The 18,019-nt window shown below is 54.3% G+C and overlaps 9 protein-coding genes across 9 annotated transcripts; 4 read left to right on the top strand and 5 right to left on the bottom strand.

Annotated features, from left to right (window-relative positions):
- Positions 1-765: 765 nt before the first annotated feature.
- LTS14_005936 (uncharacterized protein) lies at positions 766-1,848 on the top strand (the record flags this gene model as incomplete). Its single annotated transcript, XM_064838634.1, has 1 exon — positions 766-1,848. One exon carries the CDS (start codon positions 766-768, stop codon positions 1,846-1,848), a length of 1,083 nt encoding a protein of 360 aa, XP_064694088.1.
- A 1,338-nt stretch (positions 1,849-3,186) lies between these two features.
- Positions 3,187-4,683, bottom strand: LTS14_005935 (uncharacterized protein; the record flags this gene model as incomplete). The annotated part of the gene is made up of 1 exon (XM_064838633.1): positions 3,187-4,683. The coding sequence occupies one exon, from the start codon at positions 4,681-4,683 to the stop codon at positions 3,187-3,189; it is 1,497 nt and encodes a 498-aa protein (XP_064694087.1).
- Positions 4,684-5,002: 319 nt separating this feature from the next.
- Positions 5,003-6,658, top strand: LTS14_005934 (uncharacterized protein; the record flags this gene model as incomplete). The annotated part of the gene is made up of 2 exons (XM_064838632.1): positions 5,003-5,747; positions 5,799-6,658. The coding sequence occupies 2 exons, from the start codon at positions 5,003-5,005 to the stop codon at positions 6,656-6,658; spliced, it is 1,605 nt and encodes a 534-aa protein (XP_064694086.1).
- A 417-nt stretch (positions 6,659-7,075) lies between these two features.
- Positions 7,076-7,745, top strand: LTS14_005933 (uncharacterized protein; the record flags this gene model as incomplete). Its single annotated transcript, XM_064838631.1, has 2 exons — positions 7,076-7,142; positions 7,204-7,745. 2 exons carry the CDS (start codon positions 7,076-7,078, stop codon positions 7,743-7,745), a joined length of 609 nt encoding a protein of 202 aa, XP_064694085.1.
- Positions 7,746-8,663: 918 nt separating this feature from the next.
- Positions 8,664-9,523, bottom strand: LTS14_005932 (uncharacterized protein; the record flags this gene model as incomplete). Its single annotated transcript, XM_064838630.1, has 4 exons — positions 8,664-8,806; positions 8,859-9,240; positions 9,293-9,342; positions 9,475-9,523. The coding sequence occupies 4 exons, from the start codon at positions 9,521-9,523 to the stop codon at positions 8,664-8,666; spliced, it is 624 nt and encodes a 207-aa protein (XP_064694084.1).
- A 668-nt stretch (positions 9,524-10,191) lies between these two features.
- LTS14_005931 (uncharacterized protein) lies at positions 10,192-11,937 on the bottom strand (the record flags this gene model as incomplete). Its single annotated transcript, XM_064838629.1, has 2 exons — positions 10,192-11,722; positions 11,777-11,937. The coding sequence occupies 2 exons, from the start codon at positions 11,935-11,937 to the stop codon at positions 10,192-10,194; spliced, it is 1,692 nt and encodes a 563-aa protein (XP_064694083.1).
- Positions 11,938-12,273: 336 nt separating this feature from the next.
- Positions 12,274-14,346, top strand: LTS14_005930 (uncharacterized protein; the record flags this gene model as incomplete). Its single annotated transcript, XM_064838628.1, has 1 exon — positions 12,274-14,346. One exon carries the CDS (start codon positions 12,274-12,276, stop codon positions 14,344-14,346), a length of 2,073 nt encoding a protein of 690 aa, XP_064694082.1.
- Positions 14,347-14,706: 360 nt separating this feature from the next.
- Positions 14,707-15,606, bottom strand: LTS14_005929 (uncharacterized protein; the record flags this gene model as incomplete). The annotated part of the gene is made up of 1 exon (XM_064838627.1): positions 14,707-15,606. The coding sequence occupies one exon, from the start codon at positions 15,604-15,606 to the stop codon at positions 14,707-14,709; it is 900 nt and encodes a 299-aa protein (XP_064694081.1).
- A 1,778-nt stretch (positions 15,607-17,384) lies between these two features.
- On the bottom strand, positions 17,385-17,794 carry LTS14_005928 (uncharacterized protein; the record flags this gene model as incomplete). The annotated part of the gene is made up of 2 exons (XM_064838626.1): positions 17,385-17,492; positions 17,648-17,794. The coding sequence occupies 2 exons, from the start codon at positions 17,792-17,794 to the stop codon at positions 17,385-17,387; spliced, it is 255 nt and encodes an 84-aa protein (XP_064694080.1).
- Between the last annotated feature and the right edge of the window lie 225 nt (positions 17,795-18,019).

Here is an 18,019-nt window from a genome sequence, read left to right as displayed (position 1 = left end):
CACCGCCACCGGGCGTTACGCCGAGGACTGCAAACTATGTCCTACCAAGGCATTCAGCCGCGCAAGCCAACGCAGCCACAAACTATCCAGTCAACACCTGTACGTGTTTGCCGCTGTTCACTCCCACAACTCTCCCAGCTGTCAGGTGTATCGAGCATTGGGCAGATATCGTAACCAGCATGTACAATCCTCTGCCAATCGCACCAGCATTCAACACGCCGCCGGACCTCCAGTACCGCATGACCTGGCGTGACCAAGTTGTGCATTTTCTGGAGACAATAGCGTGGGATCCAGTCAACCTCAGACGCGCCACCGCACACGGAACTCGTAAAGGTCGTCGCCATGGTCAGAAGAGATACCGTGCCTGTCGTTGCGGAAAAGAAGTTCACAAGCTTGCAGATTCCCATATCTTCCAATGCATGGGTTGCGAAGGCATCATCCAGAATACTGCCGTTCCGATGCATCTCATACCTGCAGCCCCCGCGCCAGTGCACATGTTCAATAGTGCGAATCAAGGCACTGTCCTTGGCCTTTTTGGAGTCTTCACCCCAACGATCATTAGGTAGAGCGGATAGGAGATAGAGCCGTATGCTGCACGTTTCCCTTCCATTCACTCACTTGCCACAACTGTTGTGCCACGATCCCACTCACATGCAAAGTCTTGGCGCTCAGAATTAGTACGCCTTCCTTCGACATCACTTACAGCTCAACACACAAATAACTCAACATTGTCGGCTCTTAAAGCTTCTGCCTTCCATTGCAGAAATGGCGACAAACACACAATCGAAGGCTGGATCGATATCCAACTCACCATTCTTTGCAGCCTTGCTAGCCGAGACACGCAACCAAATCTACTCCTACATCATGAACAGCGACACGGCAACTCTCCTCCCTTACCGGGTGGATCTCATAGCACAAAAATCAAGAGTCACTCGGCGCAGCGAGTCAGCAAATCGCTCAAGCATAGGCATCGTACCCTTCAGCCACACCATGAAGCTCCTCAATTACCAATGCCGCTCCGAATACCTCCCGCTCTTCAACAAGAAAGTCCTCGATATGGAAGTCCCGACAATTGACGTGGTCCTCATTGACTTCAACTGCGACATCCTCCTCAACTTCCTGCGCCGCATTACGCCACTCGGCCGTACACGACTGGCGAATGTACAAGTCAACGTCCACATGACCATCACCATCAATTTCGGCGATGCCTTGCTCCCAGCCAAGCAAAAGTCGAGTCTCGCCCACTTCCTCGACTACCAAGACTGGCAACACCCAGCGGCTACTCTCCGATACCACTTGCAACAAGGCGATCCAGCTCGAGACGCAGAAGTCTACTACTTCCTCAACATCTTCCGTCAAAGCATCTACCCCAACAATGCAAACCCAGATCTTGTTATGATCTGGACGGCATTCCAGCCGCATTTCCAGTCGATGCTGAGCGAGTCCGCAGAGGATGCGGCAAATAACGGCGTGAACGTCGCTACGCCGGACGAGGACGGTGATCAGGTCGATGGATATGGGCAGGTGTACGATTCCAATCTGCAGTCGTGGGAGTACGATTCTGAATTCGGCGACGGCGAGAGCATCACCACTCGAGATTCTGCCCGCGAATTGGTGACCGAACACGATCTGCCCCAAGATCTTGCCGTCGACTTGGACGCATTCGCTGTTGACGAGGGCGGCGAGGGCTTGCAGATGATGATGACAGTGGAGGACTGGATTCAAGTCGAGAATCTTGAGCCGGACGAGTCGAATCCGCTTCCCACGGACGAGGACCCGGATCTTTATGGCTGGGAGCAGGATGACGAGGGTGACGGAGGAGAAGAAGGCGTGATTGTCGTGGGGTAAAGTATACCGGGACCGAGGAGAGAGTGCATAGCGGGTGTCAGCATGGTGGAGGATCATGAATAGCATGCTAGACATAGTGCGAAATAGATGTATTGAATCAATCATCTCCCCTACAACCAAGCTTACAAGCGTTGGTGTTTAGAACTCCAGATATACAATCATGTTGTCCGGCGTTGAGAGCAAGAGCCAGACCAGGAGTTCATCACAATCCATTCAGCAGCCCAGTATCCGATCTCCCAGCGCCTCTTGCTCGCAAACGGCAGCGTACAGGGACCTGGCACGATAATCGACCGTAATGGAAGCGAGAAGCAGCAGCCAAGAGATACTTCCCGTCAAGATCTATTACTTGTATGAGACTGCATACCAGAGCAATTTCAGCAGGCCATGATCAAAGCATCGAGTCCAATCATGTCCGTCAGGTAGCCTAGAGTCGCCGTCAAGAAAGCAACCGTACAAGACCGCAGAGTTCAGGAGCATGTAAGCAGGGCTGAAGGCAGTAGACTAGACCAACATCCACCAAATTAGTTCCATGAGGTCGGTTCCCAGAAATGCAAACATACGTGCCTTCGCATACGAATGCCGAGAGGACCAGCTCGGGAGCCGGGAACAGACTCATCGCCTCATAGCTGCCATTATTAAGGAACTCAGCATAAGCTTAATAATCTATACTGATAGCATGCTCCCACCAGCAATTACAAGGACCGCTGAGCACATCAACCACCAGTCGAGGGTTGAGCTTACCAATCCAAGAGCAGGATCAGACCAAACCAGATTCACTCGCCTGAATACAACGTGCGATGATCCGGGTACGAGATCCCAGCTATCACACAGCTCGCAAATGTAGCGGCGGCACTCGTAGTAGCGACCAGTGGGCTTTTTGCAAATGAAGCATGATACCAAGATCAATCCGCCGAGCCCATAGTCCCTTTCGACCGAAGTAGATCACCGCAAGTGTACAGCCCTTGAGCAGCATGGTCGACCGCCAGGAAATCGAGAAGCACAACCAAACGCTTCGTTCCAAGTTTTATGCGTTCCACGAGTCAGCATACCAAGACAAAATCGGCCGTCTTTCCAAGAGTATCGAGGTCATATGCGCAAATGCATAGGACGTAGGTGTGTCAATAATATGTCAGATAGTTTGGAACAAAGGCCATCTCCAACGAGCCATGATGGGCCTTCTCTGTAGGTGAGCCATAGCTTGCACGCAAGCTAACAGTCTCTAGTAAGCGAAAGTAATAGCTATTGCTCGTAGATTAACTTTGAGGATGCCGTAGGGCTCGTCTAACTTCGTAAAGTATCAAACCGTGCATCGTGAAAGTCTTCCAGGCTCAGCGGATATCATACAACGCGTTTAGACTTGGGCGTACCACCTCCCATCTCCCGCGATCCCTTCCCACCACCCCCAACATCCTCGCCACCCTTCCTCGGCGTCTTCCCCAAACTAGCAGCCAACATCCTAGCCGCCGGCGTCAACGCTCCCAAACCCCTCCCAGGAGTCTTCGGTGCACTAGCGAACCTCGGCGTAGGCGTCCGTCCCGGCGTGATCCCCAATTCTCTCAACTGCCCCAACCTCCCACCACTACCACCCCCAGCTACTCCACCTTTCCTCCTCGCCGTATCAGCTTTCTCCACAAGCCGGAGGTGCAATTCCTCCCTCGCGCTTTTCTCAGAAAGACTAAAAGGATTCCTCCCTCCTTCACCATCAGCTCTGGGGAGCAGTTTCATGACTTCCTCCCTCTCCGCCGCATCGGCTTCTTCGTCCGAGACGGGCACGCCAAGTTCAGAAGGAGAAGGTTCCGCGTCCACGAAAGCGTAGCCGTTGACCCGTGGGGTCTCTGCTCCCGAGTATCCTGGTTCGGAGTCCGTGGGTTTTGGGCGGCGGGAGATAGCGGCATCGATTGCACTCAGCGATGGACTGGCTGGGATGCGGGAGATGTTGGCTGGATCTGCTTCGGATGGGAGGCGGGTGGCGGTGTGGGTTACATTTTTGGGCGGGGCGAGGGACTTGGCTTGTCTGTCTTCCGCTGCAGTCACTGTGTAGTCCTCCACTCCGTCTGGGCCGAACATGAAGTGGTTGCGTGGTCCTTGGCGGTTTGGGAAGCTGTCGACAGATGCTGGGCGAGTGTCCAGGTCTTGAGATGGTCGTGCATGTGATATTGCCTGTCGCTCTTCCCCAGCAGCATTGGTGGTGATAAGCGAGTTAGAGCTGGTGCCGTTGTCCAGTAGCTTCTGCTCTCGCGCTCTATACGCAATCTGTCGTGTCGTTGGTATCTTGTTGCCTCTGTGAAAGAACTCGTACTTGACTGCTCGCTTGACATTCTGCTTGTCGAGTAGAGCATTAAAGCTCTCGTTGTCCTCACTAGTGTACTTGGCTTGAAATGCACCCAAGCTCATGTTCACATCCACCTCTGGCTCCTGCTCGGCGGCAAAGTGATCCTCTCCTCGCTCGGTCATGGGTGTCCGTACTGGAGTCGATCCCACATATCCTCTAGGCGTATCTCCAACGGCAGTGCTCCGTCTTGGGGTGAAGCTCGTCCCTCTCCTCCTCCCTCCCGGACCAGGCGTCATGACCTGGGTCAACTTCCGGCCAGCATCTCGGATCCAGTCGTTATTGTTCGAGTCGAGGGCTGTGAGGTATTCCTGCTGTGCTTCGCTCTCCAGCAGACCAGGGAAGTAATCACGTGCGATGATATGAGATAGAGCGTCGGAGTAGACATCCTCGTCCAGGACTTTGGCTGGTCGCTTCTGTCGTTTTGGTAGCGGTGGTGGTGGCATGAGTGCGACGTCCATCTTGCACTTTGCCACCACTGTCTCTGCTGAAGGTAGAGGAGACATGGTGACCAGTACCTCCGCTCCGACTGCCACCCTCTAATCCTCCGCGAGCGCAGATCAGATAGTCGTCGATGTCGAACAGTAGGCACGAGTCAGGCACACGAACGAGGATCTTATCTTCAGATCAGATCTACACTAGTCCGTATATATACGGACTCAGCTCCACTGTCGCGTGAGCTGTCACGCTCGGAGCATTCGACTTTTGGATCAGCTCCAGTTACTGCGTGACAAGCAGCATAATCTCCCATTGTACATCGCCCAATCAATATCCATTCACTACAACAAAACACACACCCATCACAATACACCTACAGACCGCACCATGTCCTCGGCAACCATCGAAAACCAGCCTCCCGCGGCCACGACGGAATCCAAGTCGGCACGCAAGAAGAAGGCCAAAGCCGACGCAGGCCAGCAAACAGCCATCCCCGAGACACCAGTACAAGAAGGCTCCGATCCAGCCGACAGCAATGGCAATGGCAATGGCGCCTACGAGCATCCCCACCTCAAGGAGATGCAGAAGCAGATCCGCACCATCAACAAACGCCTCGCCGGTCTGCAGAAGACGGATGCAGTCATCAGCGAGAATGCCGGCGTGTCACTGGATGATCTGGTCAAGCAACGCAAGATCAACCCGGATCAGAAAGCAGCGGCCGAGAAGAAGCCACAACTCCAATCCCAGGTCCAGCACGACGAGGAGCAGGTCAAGGTCTTCCGCAGTGTAGATCACGACTATCAAACCCAACTCACCAAGCAAAAAGACGACCTCACCTCGCATCACCAGAAGGAGCTGGAGAAGGCACGTGAGGAGGCTAAAATGTCCGCAACATCCACTTCCGCGTCTGACCTGAGGAAGAAGCTGCTCATCTTCTCTCAATTCCTGCGTACAGCTGCAGCGAAGAGGAACGTAGAGGATACTTCTGACCCGGCGGAGAATGATGCGTTCGAGGGCGCTTTGTTGTTGGCGTATGGGGGTGATGAGAAGGCTGTCGATGCTGCGGTGGCAATTATTGAGGGGAGTGATGAGTTGGTGCCTAGTATTGAGGGCGTTCCGTCGTCTGTCAAGTGTGAGTATATCTTCTATTCATGCGACTGAGCTAGGCTAATATACATGACAGACTCCCAGATTCGCCAAGCATCGACCGAGAACACGCCCTTCCAGAGTGAGGAGGCATGGGTAGACTCCGTAGCTGAAGCAAACGCAGCCACTGGCGAGACCCAAGCCGCTCAAGAGGCAGCAACGGATGCTATGCCTGCTGGCTCCGACCCAACACTCGTCAACGCCGGCCTGACTGAGCTCGAGGCACCCGACAGCGCCCATGTCAATGGTGTAACAGCCACCGAGCACGACTCCACCGCCATCCAAACGTCGGCAGGCGACGAAGGCGGCAACCAGGCAGGTGATCGTTGGGACACAGGTGCTGGCGGCGCGCAAGCCGAAGGCCTGGAGGATGAGAGCTACGAGATCGTGCCACGACCAAATGAGGAAGTGGACATCCCAGCTCCCTCCGCACCCTCCGCTGCACCTGCTGCCGGTACCGCGGTCGACGGACTGCTCAAAGAAGAGAAGACAAGCTGGGCAGATGAAGCGAACGCCGCATCTTCGACCACAAACACCGAAGCTACCGGCAACCGAGCAGGTGAGGCATGGAACACCAAGGCAGCTGGTCAGACCCAAAGCACGGATGATGCATGGGGCACGCCAGCCCCCGCGAACGTCAACGGCGCCACGGACGGCACTCCCGCGGCCGCCGAGGATGGTTTCCAGGAAATCAATCGTCATCAGGGACGTGGTGGGCACGGTGGCCGTGGGGACTTCCGAGGCCGTGGACGTGGTCGAGGCGGACCACGCGGAGACTTCAGAGGAGGACGTGGTGGACGAGGGGAATTCAGGGGTGGAGACCGTGGACGTGGCGATGGCGAGGGCAGGGGTCGTGGTGGAAGGGGTAGGGGAGGCCCAGCACCCCCTCGTGGCTGAGACACACAGAATGGAAGGAGTGAGATACTTCTTGGAGTCCTTGGAGCGCCTGATCTGATCATGTGTCGCAACTATTCCGCCATACTTGGAGCTTTAGCGATGGAAAAGCAAAAGAGCGTTTCGCGATGGGCTTATCGTTTAGCGGATCCAAATGCACAGCGTTATGGACCATGTATAGATTAGCTGGGAAGAAGTGTACAACATCATGCAAATTCACAATCATAACTGTCCACAGTCAAGTCTCTGTGGTCTACTTGTGATGTACGAGTGCGGCACGGTATTTAATGACCGTATCTAGATATATAGGTCTCTGTCACATGCCCAAATCTGTAACTTTTGTCTGCATGACTCGCGCAAACTATGACTTCGACAAGTTCCAAATCACGATCTGTGCCAACACTTCCCACACAGATGACAATGGACCGACCACCCCGGCAACCCGATCGCTCCCACCGCGACGACCGCGACTACAATCCACGCTATGGTATCTTCCCTTTCCCACCCAGAAACACCTACGCGACACCTCGACTAACACTCTATTTTAGACCGAACCTCACGATCACGATCCCCCGCGCCACGAGAACGGCGCGAAGACAATCGAAGGAGGGAGAGGTCGCCTTATCGACCGCCTGGCGCTAGAGGAGGAGGAGGAGGGAGGGGAGGGAGTGGTGCTGGACCGGGAGCGGGAGCAGGAAGAGAATATGGTGGTGGGAGAGGGGGGCGGGACAGAGATTCGCCGCCGCCGTCTGCGCGAGGTCCGGGCGGCGGAAACAGAGGATTAGGAGGAGGGCGAGGCAACCACAACGATCGGTCAAACCACCACAGTGCAGGACGTGGCAGAACGCAAGCACAATCCACACGACCCGCACCAGCAGCACCCATAAAACTCGAACCCCTCTCGGACGAAGACGACGAAGCCTTCCTAGCCCGCATAATGGGCTTCCAAGGCTTCCGCTCCACGAAAAACACAAAAGTCCCCGGGAATGACAGGAATTACGCGGTGCACAAGGTGAAGAAGACGGAGTATCGACAGTATATGAACCGCGTCGGAGGCTTTAATCGGCCGTTGAGTCCGACGAGGTTGTGAGTGGGAATTGGAGTGGGTATGTGGGCGATGGGAGGAAAGGGTGTGAAATGGATGTGTAGGCGATGAGGATGGGAGAAAGATGGAATGGATGGGAACCGGAGCGAAGAGCGGGCAAGGAGGTGTATGAGAAGCGGGTCTGAGGCTGCCTTTTGGGCAAAGCGAGAGCAGGGGAGATGAGTTCGGACTGGGTTATGGGAGATGGAATGTTCATTACCTGCGATTAGCGAGGCGTTTCCGGCGTTTTTATCATTATTCTTGATGTTACCAAGACAGAGAGGACACTGCCGTATGAGCCTCAGTCTGACCTCGATCCCATCCGAAAACCAACCCGCGATGTCGATCATCTAGACTGTTCTCATTATCTGCTTAAAGTCCAGCAACTCAAGGTACATGTGATTGATGACAAGGACACGGGATACAGTAATGACTCAGCTCACAGCACAAGCGTCAAAGCCGCTGTCTGATACCCCATCAACTACGCTATGACTTGCTCAGCAGAAGAAGCCCTGAGCAACCTACTACTCATGAACCACTACCGCCACAAAACCACCCGATCGTTAGATATAAAAAAGCACACACATAATTCCCATTTGCCACCCTTCATTCGCAGAATCCCGCGAAGAGCGCGCAAACACGATGCACCCGCGGCACCAACTACTCATGAAAATTTCTTGCTTTTGCGAAGCTCACCGCTTTGCTGAATATACTTTGAACGAACCCTGACCCTTCCCATAAGCAACCCGAAACACAATCCCGCACCTCCAGCCCACCACCACTTCCACTCCCGCTCTGACTTCAGCTGCCCATCCCGGTCAGGGTCGCCATCCAGTGTTTGTTGGTAAGTATTTGCTGTCGGCATGAACATCCGAAATGCTTTGCTCTTTGTCGTGTGGTCCGTCGCTCTCAAATTCGAGTCGATCAGTTCGGGCACATGGCCTGAACGTGGCCGGGCTGCTTGCACTTGTAGCACACGCGCTCGCTGCTGGCCTCGGATGGGCAGTCGCGGGACAGATGGCCGACCTCGCCGCAGTTGTAGCACTTCTGGCCTTGGGTGCAGTCGCCTGTGAAGTGTTAGCAAATGCGTGTTATGAGACTTGCCACTTCTCGACTTACGGCTCAAGTGACCGAAACCACCGCACGAGTAGCAGGTCTGACCGCTTTGGCCACCTTGACCACCACCGTACCCGCCTCCGCCATAGCCGCCACGTCCACCACCATAGCCGCCACGGCCGCCGCCGTACCCTCCACCGCCATACCCGCCACCCTGGGAGCAGTTACGGGCGATGTGGCCAACTTGACCACACTTGTAGCACTCCTGGCCGCCACCACCGCCGCCGGAGGAGCCACCGAAGCCACCACCGGTGCGAGGAGCAGAACCAGTTGGGCAGTCACGGGAAAGATGGCCGGGGTCGCCGCAGTTGTAGCAAGCCTTGTCCTTAGCAGGCTCAGTGCACTCACGGGAGAGATGGCCAGTCTGACCACAGTTGTAGCAGGTCTGAAATGTGTTAGTGAGTTTGGAACTTGTAAGTGATGCGAGAGAAGCTTACTGGGCTACCCTTGGTTGGGCACTCGCGGGCCTGGTGAGTGGTGTCGCCACCTGTATGGAATGATTAGCATGATGAAGACTTGACGCACGCTAGACTCAAGCATCCTGCTCGGCACTAGAGTGATGCTATGACCGCAGATGGCAGAGGAGTGGGAGCAGCATCAGCAGTGAGGTCAAACGCACAGTTGTAGCAGGCGCGACCGCCGCCAGTGTTTCCAGACTGGTAATCCATGGCTATGTAGGAGGTTGTTGTGATGAAGACGGAGTCCTGTAGATGAAGTGAGCGGTGTGATGATACCGCCGGTCTAAATCTGTAGTGTTTGTGGTGTGTTTGTGTGAGGTTTGGATCTGTTCTGATGGAGAAGGTCAGCGATGATCAATAATGAAATTTACGTGGGGTGCGGCGCTAGAGGTCATAGTACAGTAGCGCGATTTTGACGGCCTCGACCGTGTGGATTCGTGGAAAGTTTGTGAAGAACGTACAGATATCTTTGCTCTGGTATGGGTTGTAGCAGCTTGGAATACTGATCTAGGAGTGTGTCGAGCTGTGTTGGTTCAAGTGAGGTCTTTGCGAAGTGAGCAAAACCGTTTGTGATGGTTCGCTAGGGTGGTGTGGAGCACGTGGCGTGGCGTCGTCGTCAGTTCTGAGTGGCTGATCTGTTGCGGCATGCCAAGCATGCTCAGTTAAGGTACGCTGCTGTAACCACCCTCACTACTACCGCCAGAGATATGGCAGCATACTTCACACATCTTCCTTCGATCACCGCTGTACGAACGAATATGATGTCAGCAGGGTCTGCTCGGACAGCACCGTAGACTCATCACAGACACACACACGGATAGGCACACTCAGACGCAGACGGTCTCTCTCGCCTACGTACCTAGAACTTCGTACTCGTATCACGTAAAATCATAAACAACCAAGGCCTGCTTGCCATGGCTCTGCTCTTTCAGGAGCACAACATTTTCCTCGTCGAAGCCGACCCATCCTCGCGTCAGCGTGAGCTCAGAAACATCCTCCAGCCGGCTTTCTGTGGCGCAAGAACTGGATCGTCTTGCCTGCATGGCTTGGTGGACAATGTCCACACTCGCCTGACACGCGCCAGTAGACGACTGCTGTTTGCGGTTGGAACTTATCTGCACGCTGAGCTCACCGGTGGCAAGTCGTTTCTTGGCAGCCGTCGAGCCGAAGCCCCCTTCCAGTTCCCACACTCGCAACTCATCTCCTCGTTTGCTGACTGATATAGCCTTGCCTCGATTGCCAACATGAGCACCAGAGACAGAGGACGTATGGCCCCACAGTCGGCTGCCGGCACTGATCGATAGTGCATCGTCTGTGGAGGTAACAAGATATAGGGCCAAGGTGTTGTCCGGGTGTGATACCAACAGATACGGGTGGGTATATGATAACGATGTCGGCTTCGAATGAATATGTCTAAGTTCTGTGGCAGTTGACGCGGCGAGGCTGCCGATGACTGGTGCTGCGAGGTGTTGCACAAGTGGAGGAGCAGCGAATGCAAGTGGTCGATAGTGCTGCTCAATGGCTGAAGCGACACGTGAGCTTAAGAAGTTACCAGATGGAGAGACGCGGACTTCTTGCAGACCTACTGTCCATCCCGATAGATATGTCGGTAGAGCATATGCCACGGATATCGTGATAGCGCTTGGCGAGACACGCAATGATGTCGAAAGTGGAGGCCACACTGTTCGCGATCGGAGAGAGTGCAGTAGTCGTGGTGGTTCAACGACAACAGTAGAGTCACCTCTGTTGATCTTCTGCTTGAAGTGATAGAGCGATAGCGACTGGGTGGCAGTCATTGTTACAGCATAGGGCCAGGCCAGAGCCGTAGCAGATATGACACCATTGCTTGAAGACGGATGCGTGTAAAGGTGGCGGAACGATGCTTGGTCTTGATCCAGGTCGTAAACGGCAAAGCTACCATCCTCGAAACTGACAAGTATGCGCGGTCGATTCTCGTTATACTTCGAGTCCACCGAAAGTGCTGTTGGTGGCGAGGCCTGACTGGTGCGGTCAAAGGATATCTGCGCTACTATCTTCTTCTCGGCTTTGGTCGACCAGGCACGCAAGCCATCCGTATCGGCCATGTAGATTATGCCTGCTTGCATCTGTACCAACACAGGAGGGATGCTGACTTGCTCTGACACAGGTATCTCCCTGACAGCCGCTTGGCCTTTCGTCCAGTTCTGCCTCAGCTTGTACTGCTTCTTCCATGCTGTCCACACTCCATGCTTCACCAGATGCTCCTCGCCCGCCCAGCTCCTCATTCCCGAGGAAGAGACTGTGCCATTCCCCACAATACCATCTGCACTTCCTGGTATCTTGTTCGCCCTCGGTCTTACAAAACGGGAGTGATAGTTCTGCTTCCACAGCTGATTGTCGCTTGCCAAGCCCCGATACTTGCAAGACAGTCTGCCAACTTAGTACAGTGTTGCAATAACATCATCATCCATTAGCTAGACATACCTTTCGCACACAGTTAGCTGCGACACCGGCAGATAGGACAGTACTCGAAGAATGAGCTCATCGCTCAGTTCCGACAACCTGTCAACCGTGCTCGGCCTTGCACGCTTAGGCGAGCGCTCCTCCTCCCGCACCGCATCCTCATCCCGACTGCGCTTCGCCATCGTGTGTAGGTGGAAGCACGAAATTGATAGCATCTCATTCATGGACAGTGACCTCTGAAACAGCCGCTTAGCCGGATTTGACAAGCTTTGGTCCGAGCGTCAAGATCTCGGCTCAGCTTGCCGAGATCGCGTCTACCTGAGGGCGCGACGAACGACGGACATCAATATTCATCAACTTCTGGCCTCTGTGCGGGGAGAAGGTCTCAGGAGATGCCACTACAATAGCGTTCCATGTGGGCGCTTTGTATCAATCATGTGTGGAACTCGAATCTGTCTCGACCTGATATGCGACACACATCGACTTCAGCTCGCTCGCTAGAGGGCAATAAAGTGGCCATGTCATTACACGCAAAGCAGAGCGCTAGAATTGCGGAAGTAGAGGCGGAGAATGCGTCTCTGCGAGCTCATCTTGCCGACTCCCGCTCTAGCGGCGTGACAGATCGGGATGTCCAGTCTGAGCAGAGGCACCAAGCTCTCACGACGAAGTACAATGACCTCTTCAAGCAATACGGCGACCTGGAAGCACGGCACAGGCGATGTGATCGTCATATCGAAATGGTCGAGAAGAAGTATCGGCATGCGAAGGAGATTGTTCGACAGTGGAGCCACTACCTTCAGTACAAGAAGCTTGCTAAGCACGACTCTAAGCCAAGTCATGGGAGGCCGACAACCCCAAAAAGCTTGTCTGACGCTTCTCAGGATGAGCTGCCTGCTGTTGCGGATCCTAACGCTACACCGCGAGCAGTCTCGACCAAGCAGGATCAAGATTCCGCACAAGCGACTCATGCTAATTACGCCGCCTCTGATCACTGTACTGGTCAAGGAATGTTGAACCCACGCAATCCTGAGACGATCGCAACACAGCCTGGCTCACGTATCAGCACTCCTCGAGTGACGTCGAGTCAGACTACAGATGCCGGGTCGGACCCAGCAGGCATGCCGTCATCGCCGCCAGGCAAGCACGAACATAGTAGCGACGGCGAGCCTGTGGTAGTGTCAGCAAGGTCTTTGAAACGCAAAAGAAGCGCCTCGTCACTAGCCATGCCACCTCCTATTCGAATCAAGCAGGAGCCAGGGTCGCCCGACGAGCCGATAGAAGTCAAGAGTGAGGACTACAGTAGTCCAGCTGTGACCCATCGCAGTCTGGTGCGACATGAGACTTCAGATCTGGACGCCATCGCGGAGCGTACTTCAACGCCCAAGAAGCATCGAAGAGACCGACGTGCACTTTCCGAGGAGGCTCGGAGGCCACCTCCACTGCCTGCCCGTGTCTCATCGCTCTCTGATGGCGACATGCTGGACGACGGATCAGATTTGCCGCCAGACGAAAACAGACTTGCAGAACCGAGTGCAATGCTAGATCGTGACCTCGAGGCAGACAGCACGGACCCTGCTCTTCAGCCCATCAGTACCAATATATCACCCGATAGACCACACTTTAGATCTGCTCAGAGGTCGCGGAAAGGTAGGCGAAGCGACCAGGAGGCAGCTACGAAGGCAGCACTTCTATCTGAGGATGGAGAAAGCCAGAACGTTGTGGCAACTACGAAGAGCGCTCAAGTACCACATAGGAGGCCGGCAGAACTAGGCAAGGCACAGCGCCTCGACTCACTTCTGAAGGGACCCCAGTCCAGCCGTGAGCAGCTTATCAGTAGCCACACCCCGAAGGCTGTAGCTCCACGACAGAAAGGTCCACTTACGCCGGTGTCTCTTCCTGCCGCTAAGACCGCACCAACAAGCAAACCATCTTCCAAGCCACAAATTACTCCCTCGTTCCGGCGACATGCTGATGCCACGCCACCGAGCAGATCTACAGTGCAGAGACAACCAAAGAAGAGCGCCTACAAACCGGATGATCTGGAACAATCGCCTCCTCCAGTGAGACCGGAAGACGAACCACTCCGCTTACGACCTTTCACTGCACTACGACTCGAGGACTTCAGGATCAACCCACAGTACACGGGAGAGAAGTACGCTTACTCGGAGACGGTTCGTGGTGCTGCTAGGAAGTGCTTGGCAGGCTGCACTCGTCCTGACTGCTGCGGTGGAGTATTCATGAAAGCAGTGCAGCTGAATGCGCCACGAAAAGATGACAAGAGCGACGCCGAAGTGCTTGAAGCGTATTTCGGTCCCAGCTGGCAAGCTATTGTCGGTGCTTACCCAGCCGACAGACGCAAATCCCTTCTGCAAGAAGCTCGAGCCAGCGCGTTCGCTAACCAGTATGGCAAACATCGAAATGCTTTCGAGCGGCAGAGCACACCTCCAGGCTTCTGGCGCACGGATATGCCCAGCACACAAGAAGCCGACGAATATCGTGCACAGGCTGAAGCAGAGAAGAAGGTGCAGGTTGAAGCCAGGTGGCGCGACGCGATGCGTGGCGGCGGACGATGGAAGTTCCGCGACGAATGATGGAGGATCAATCCTGACGCACGACCGCCGTATACCTCACCACGTAGCCGTGAGAAGCTGCGTAGGATCACGATCGACTCGCGAATCTTGCAACTATGGAAAGAAACCATATGGTTAAAGTTTGTTGTACATCACTACGTACGATCGACATTTCTGCACCTCGCACAAGAAGACGCTCATCACTATTTGGGTATATTCCGCATCATTAATCGTGTGCACGCTCCTGCATTCATCCCACCACCCAGAAAGTACCAAACTCCAGGTCCCATCAAATACAAGCCCAATAACCCAAGCTAAAATATCCCCTGATATCCCATCCTCTCGCTGAAATCGCAGCACAAGCATAGACTAACACAGACCTCAAGCGCCGAAAGCGCTACCAAGTGTATTGCTATGCCCATGATTCCAGCCGTGCAGCTCTTCCAACCTCGCCTTCAGCATTCCGTTCTCCTCCTTCAGCATGCGGTTGTGATCTTTCAGCAACCGCTTCTCTTTGCCCAATTCCGCGATATGCTCGATAGCGCCGTTCAAGATCTCGCACTTGCTTGGCTTGATGCCTTCTTGGGCGTCTGCTCCTTTGCCGCCACGTGATGCTAGCAAGGGCACGCTCTGGCGTAGCTTGTCGAGATGAGCATTAAGATTCTCTCGATATCGCCGCTCCACTGCCGTATGTGGGATACGTTGTCGCTTCCTGCCTCTGCCTTTGACCTCCTCGACAGGCACGTAATCGTCCTCATCCTCATCGCTCCCGGACCGCTTAATGCACGCCGTGGCTTCTGGTGCTGTGATAGACCTACTCAATGTCGGTCGCTGTACTCTCGACTGCTGATGTCGCGGGATAGTCTTTAGTTGTTGTCGCGGACTGATGTCTTCATGTGCACTGCGCGGGCTCTCCGTAGCAACAGAGCCGTGGCCAAGGCCGATCAGTGGCTGCAAGTAGCCGGCTTGACTGTGGGCTGGTAAGTAGCCCTCGGTGATTTCGGTTGGGAAGCCGGAAGTGGATGGAGTCAGCATCTCCGTATCGGTATGAGGATGATGTCCAGCATAGAAGCTCTCGTATGGAGGTGGGACCTCGGAAACGACTGTAGTCCTATACGATTCCGCATAAGGACTTGGTTCATGTTGAAACATTCCCAAATCGACTCCCTCCATGCCACCAATATGATGTGTTGGCTCCTGGCTCCATTGGCTCGTCAACATCGGCAACTGTCCAGCGTAATGGTGAGGATATCGCCAGTCTCTGTCCGAATTATCCGTCATTTCGATTAAACTATGCTTGCCAGGCATTGACAATGCAGCACTGGAAAGCAGAGCAGTCATTTGTACGGCAAGGCCTTCGCCGCGATAAGAACAATAAATCTCTCGATCTTGGTCTACCTTGCGTGGCGATCGTGATCAAAGCACATGGAAAGGGGGCCAGGCAGTGAATTTCCTTGTTGTGACTCGATCGGAGAGGAGGAAAAGAATGAGCTTGAGTCAACTTGCATACCTGCAGTCACAGCTTTACATAGCGCAACACAGATAGCATGGGCCAGCTACAGGTACAGTGACAGTGACCGTGACCGTGACCGCAGAGGGTGGCTTGAGACGTGCAGTCACCACGACAGACCAAGAATGCGGTCTGCCAAGCTCCTAGAATGCTCTTTTCATGGGTCAGAATGCACACCGGTCCGGCTGTTCGTTTTCCTCTGGCGTAAGCCACAGGGTCTTGCCGTTGGTCGCTTGTGCTGCAGCTTCGCCCATGTGCGAACTGGGCTTTGGACATCAGGACCCGCCGATAGGGATGCGTACAGTCTCCGGAGAAACGTGGCTGATGATCGACCGCTCCCCGTGCATGCTCACTCTCTTCTTAGCTACTGCAATCGTTATTGTTGTCAGACCCAGGTGCTCGGAGTCTTGATGAGCAGCGCAGGGATTGTCAGACCAACTCGTGATAGAAGCTTGGGAGCCGGAGTCGAGCCCGCGCTATTGGTCAATGCCACTTCGGCATCCCGAGCTTGCATTCTTAGCTGGGTATCCCACGTGGTCCGAGACAGCTAGAGAATGAATGAAAGTGATGCAGGGGTTTTGTCCAGGTTTTTCTGCTGGAGCTGAGTCTTAGAATCCCCCCTTCAACCTCTAGGCGGGCGACCAGGCAGCCCGATCATCTCTGTAAAAAAAGAAGACTGATTGCGTCCCTCTGCAGAGCGCTATCGTACTGTCGAGCAGATGGCAGCCATGGGGAGTATCCATGGTACGTCCGTACAGGCAACTTTTCACGGTTCTTGAACACGCCAAGCTCTTCTTCGTGCGGGGCTCGCTTCCAAAACCGCATCTGGTTTCGCTAGCCACCTTTGCAATCGAGCTTGCTGAGACAGGCACGTGCACTGACCGAAAGCAGGATTTTGCAACTGGAGGACCATTAACCTTAAGACAGCCCTGAACTTCGGCTACTTCGGATAAATCATGTGTAAACCCTCGATTAGTGAAGGGCAAGATGTGGCTGCATCGCTTTCGCTACAGCATCTCTAGCATGTCGCCGGCCTGGCCAGACTGGAGGCACTGTATGCAGTATCCTTGCGCTCGTCTCCCGTATCATGTATGGAGGTCCTGTTCGGGACGAGCTAGGGAGAAGCTTCTTGCGTCCCTTCCCGATGCGGAAGCTTGATCCTTCAAGATGAATTTCTTTTGCTGGCGACCCATGCTATAGACAAGGACAGCGCATCTGCGAAAGAGCATGCGGTGTCGGTGGGCTGTCGAGATCATTGGACGGTCTGCTGCTACACAGGGGTCTGCAAAAACAGTGGCTGGCTGCGTCGAGCTCTATGAGCTTCTGCCCTGCTCTCTGTGCGCGAAACGTATCTTGATTGCTGCGTCTACAGTACTGATCAATTTCACCAATCATGCCTACTCCGTAACGCCACGCGACACGGCCTCGCCGCCGCCGACGCTTCCCACGATGCCTCACCGTGTCGCCATGTTCTCGTGTCGTGTTGCCTTGTAACTCCCAAAGATCGTACTCTGGCATGTGCTCGTCAATCATATGCAGCCTTAGGACACTACTGCTCGCCGGCGGTGTGCATGATTTGATCCTCCTCAATCAGGACGTTATGCTCCGAGCCCATGGCTTGGACCGTCTCAATGACCTTGGCAGAAGTTTTCGCGACCTACAAAACATCAGTAAGGCTGCTCAGATGCTCTCATGCGCACGTTCTGGTAACATACAAAGCCCTTGATCAGACTGTACTCATGCTCTATGGTCCCCCCCTGTCGATGTGTCAGTAACCTGGTAGAGGTAATCGCATGTCTAGTTGACGCTCACAGCCTTGCGGATGGCTTCCTTGGCTTCTTCGATCACTGAGCTAGGAGTCTCCTTAGGGTAGCTGACTATAATCTGATTCTGAGGTGCTGCCGCCAGGCAGAAGGCTGCGAAGATGGCCAGAAGTAGGAATCCGAGGCTGAATTTCATGTTGATACTTTACGAGATGCTCCTAGTATTATGAAGGGGTCGTATGATGCTGTCTGTCTGTTTGTGTAGTAGTTCTAGGACAAACGAGCAGAGAGTATAATGAAGGTGGTACTGTAGCACGTGAAAGCAATTGCCATGAAGTCATCGTCCGTGCGCAGCCGCCGCGCTTGTGCTGCTTACTAACACATTCGACTTCCTACAACATTCTTTGTTCACCACCACAGC

This window comes from Recurvomyces mirabilis, assembly GCF_035927965.1.
Source record: "Recurvomyces mirabilis strain CCFEE 5264 chromosome Unknown scaffold_14, whole genome shotgun sequence".
Classification (NCBI taxonomy): Eukaryota; Fungi; Ascomycota; class Dothideomycetes; order Mycosphaerellales; family Teratosphaeriaceae; genus Recurvomyces; species Recurvomyces mirabilis.
The sequence above is the reverse complement of the archived record's forward strand: the minus strand, read 5'-3'. Positions and strand labels throughout refer to the sequence as shown.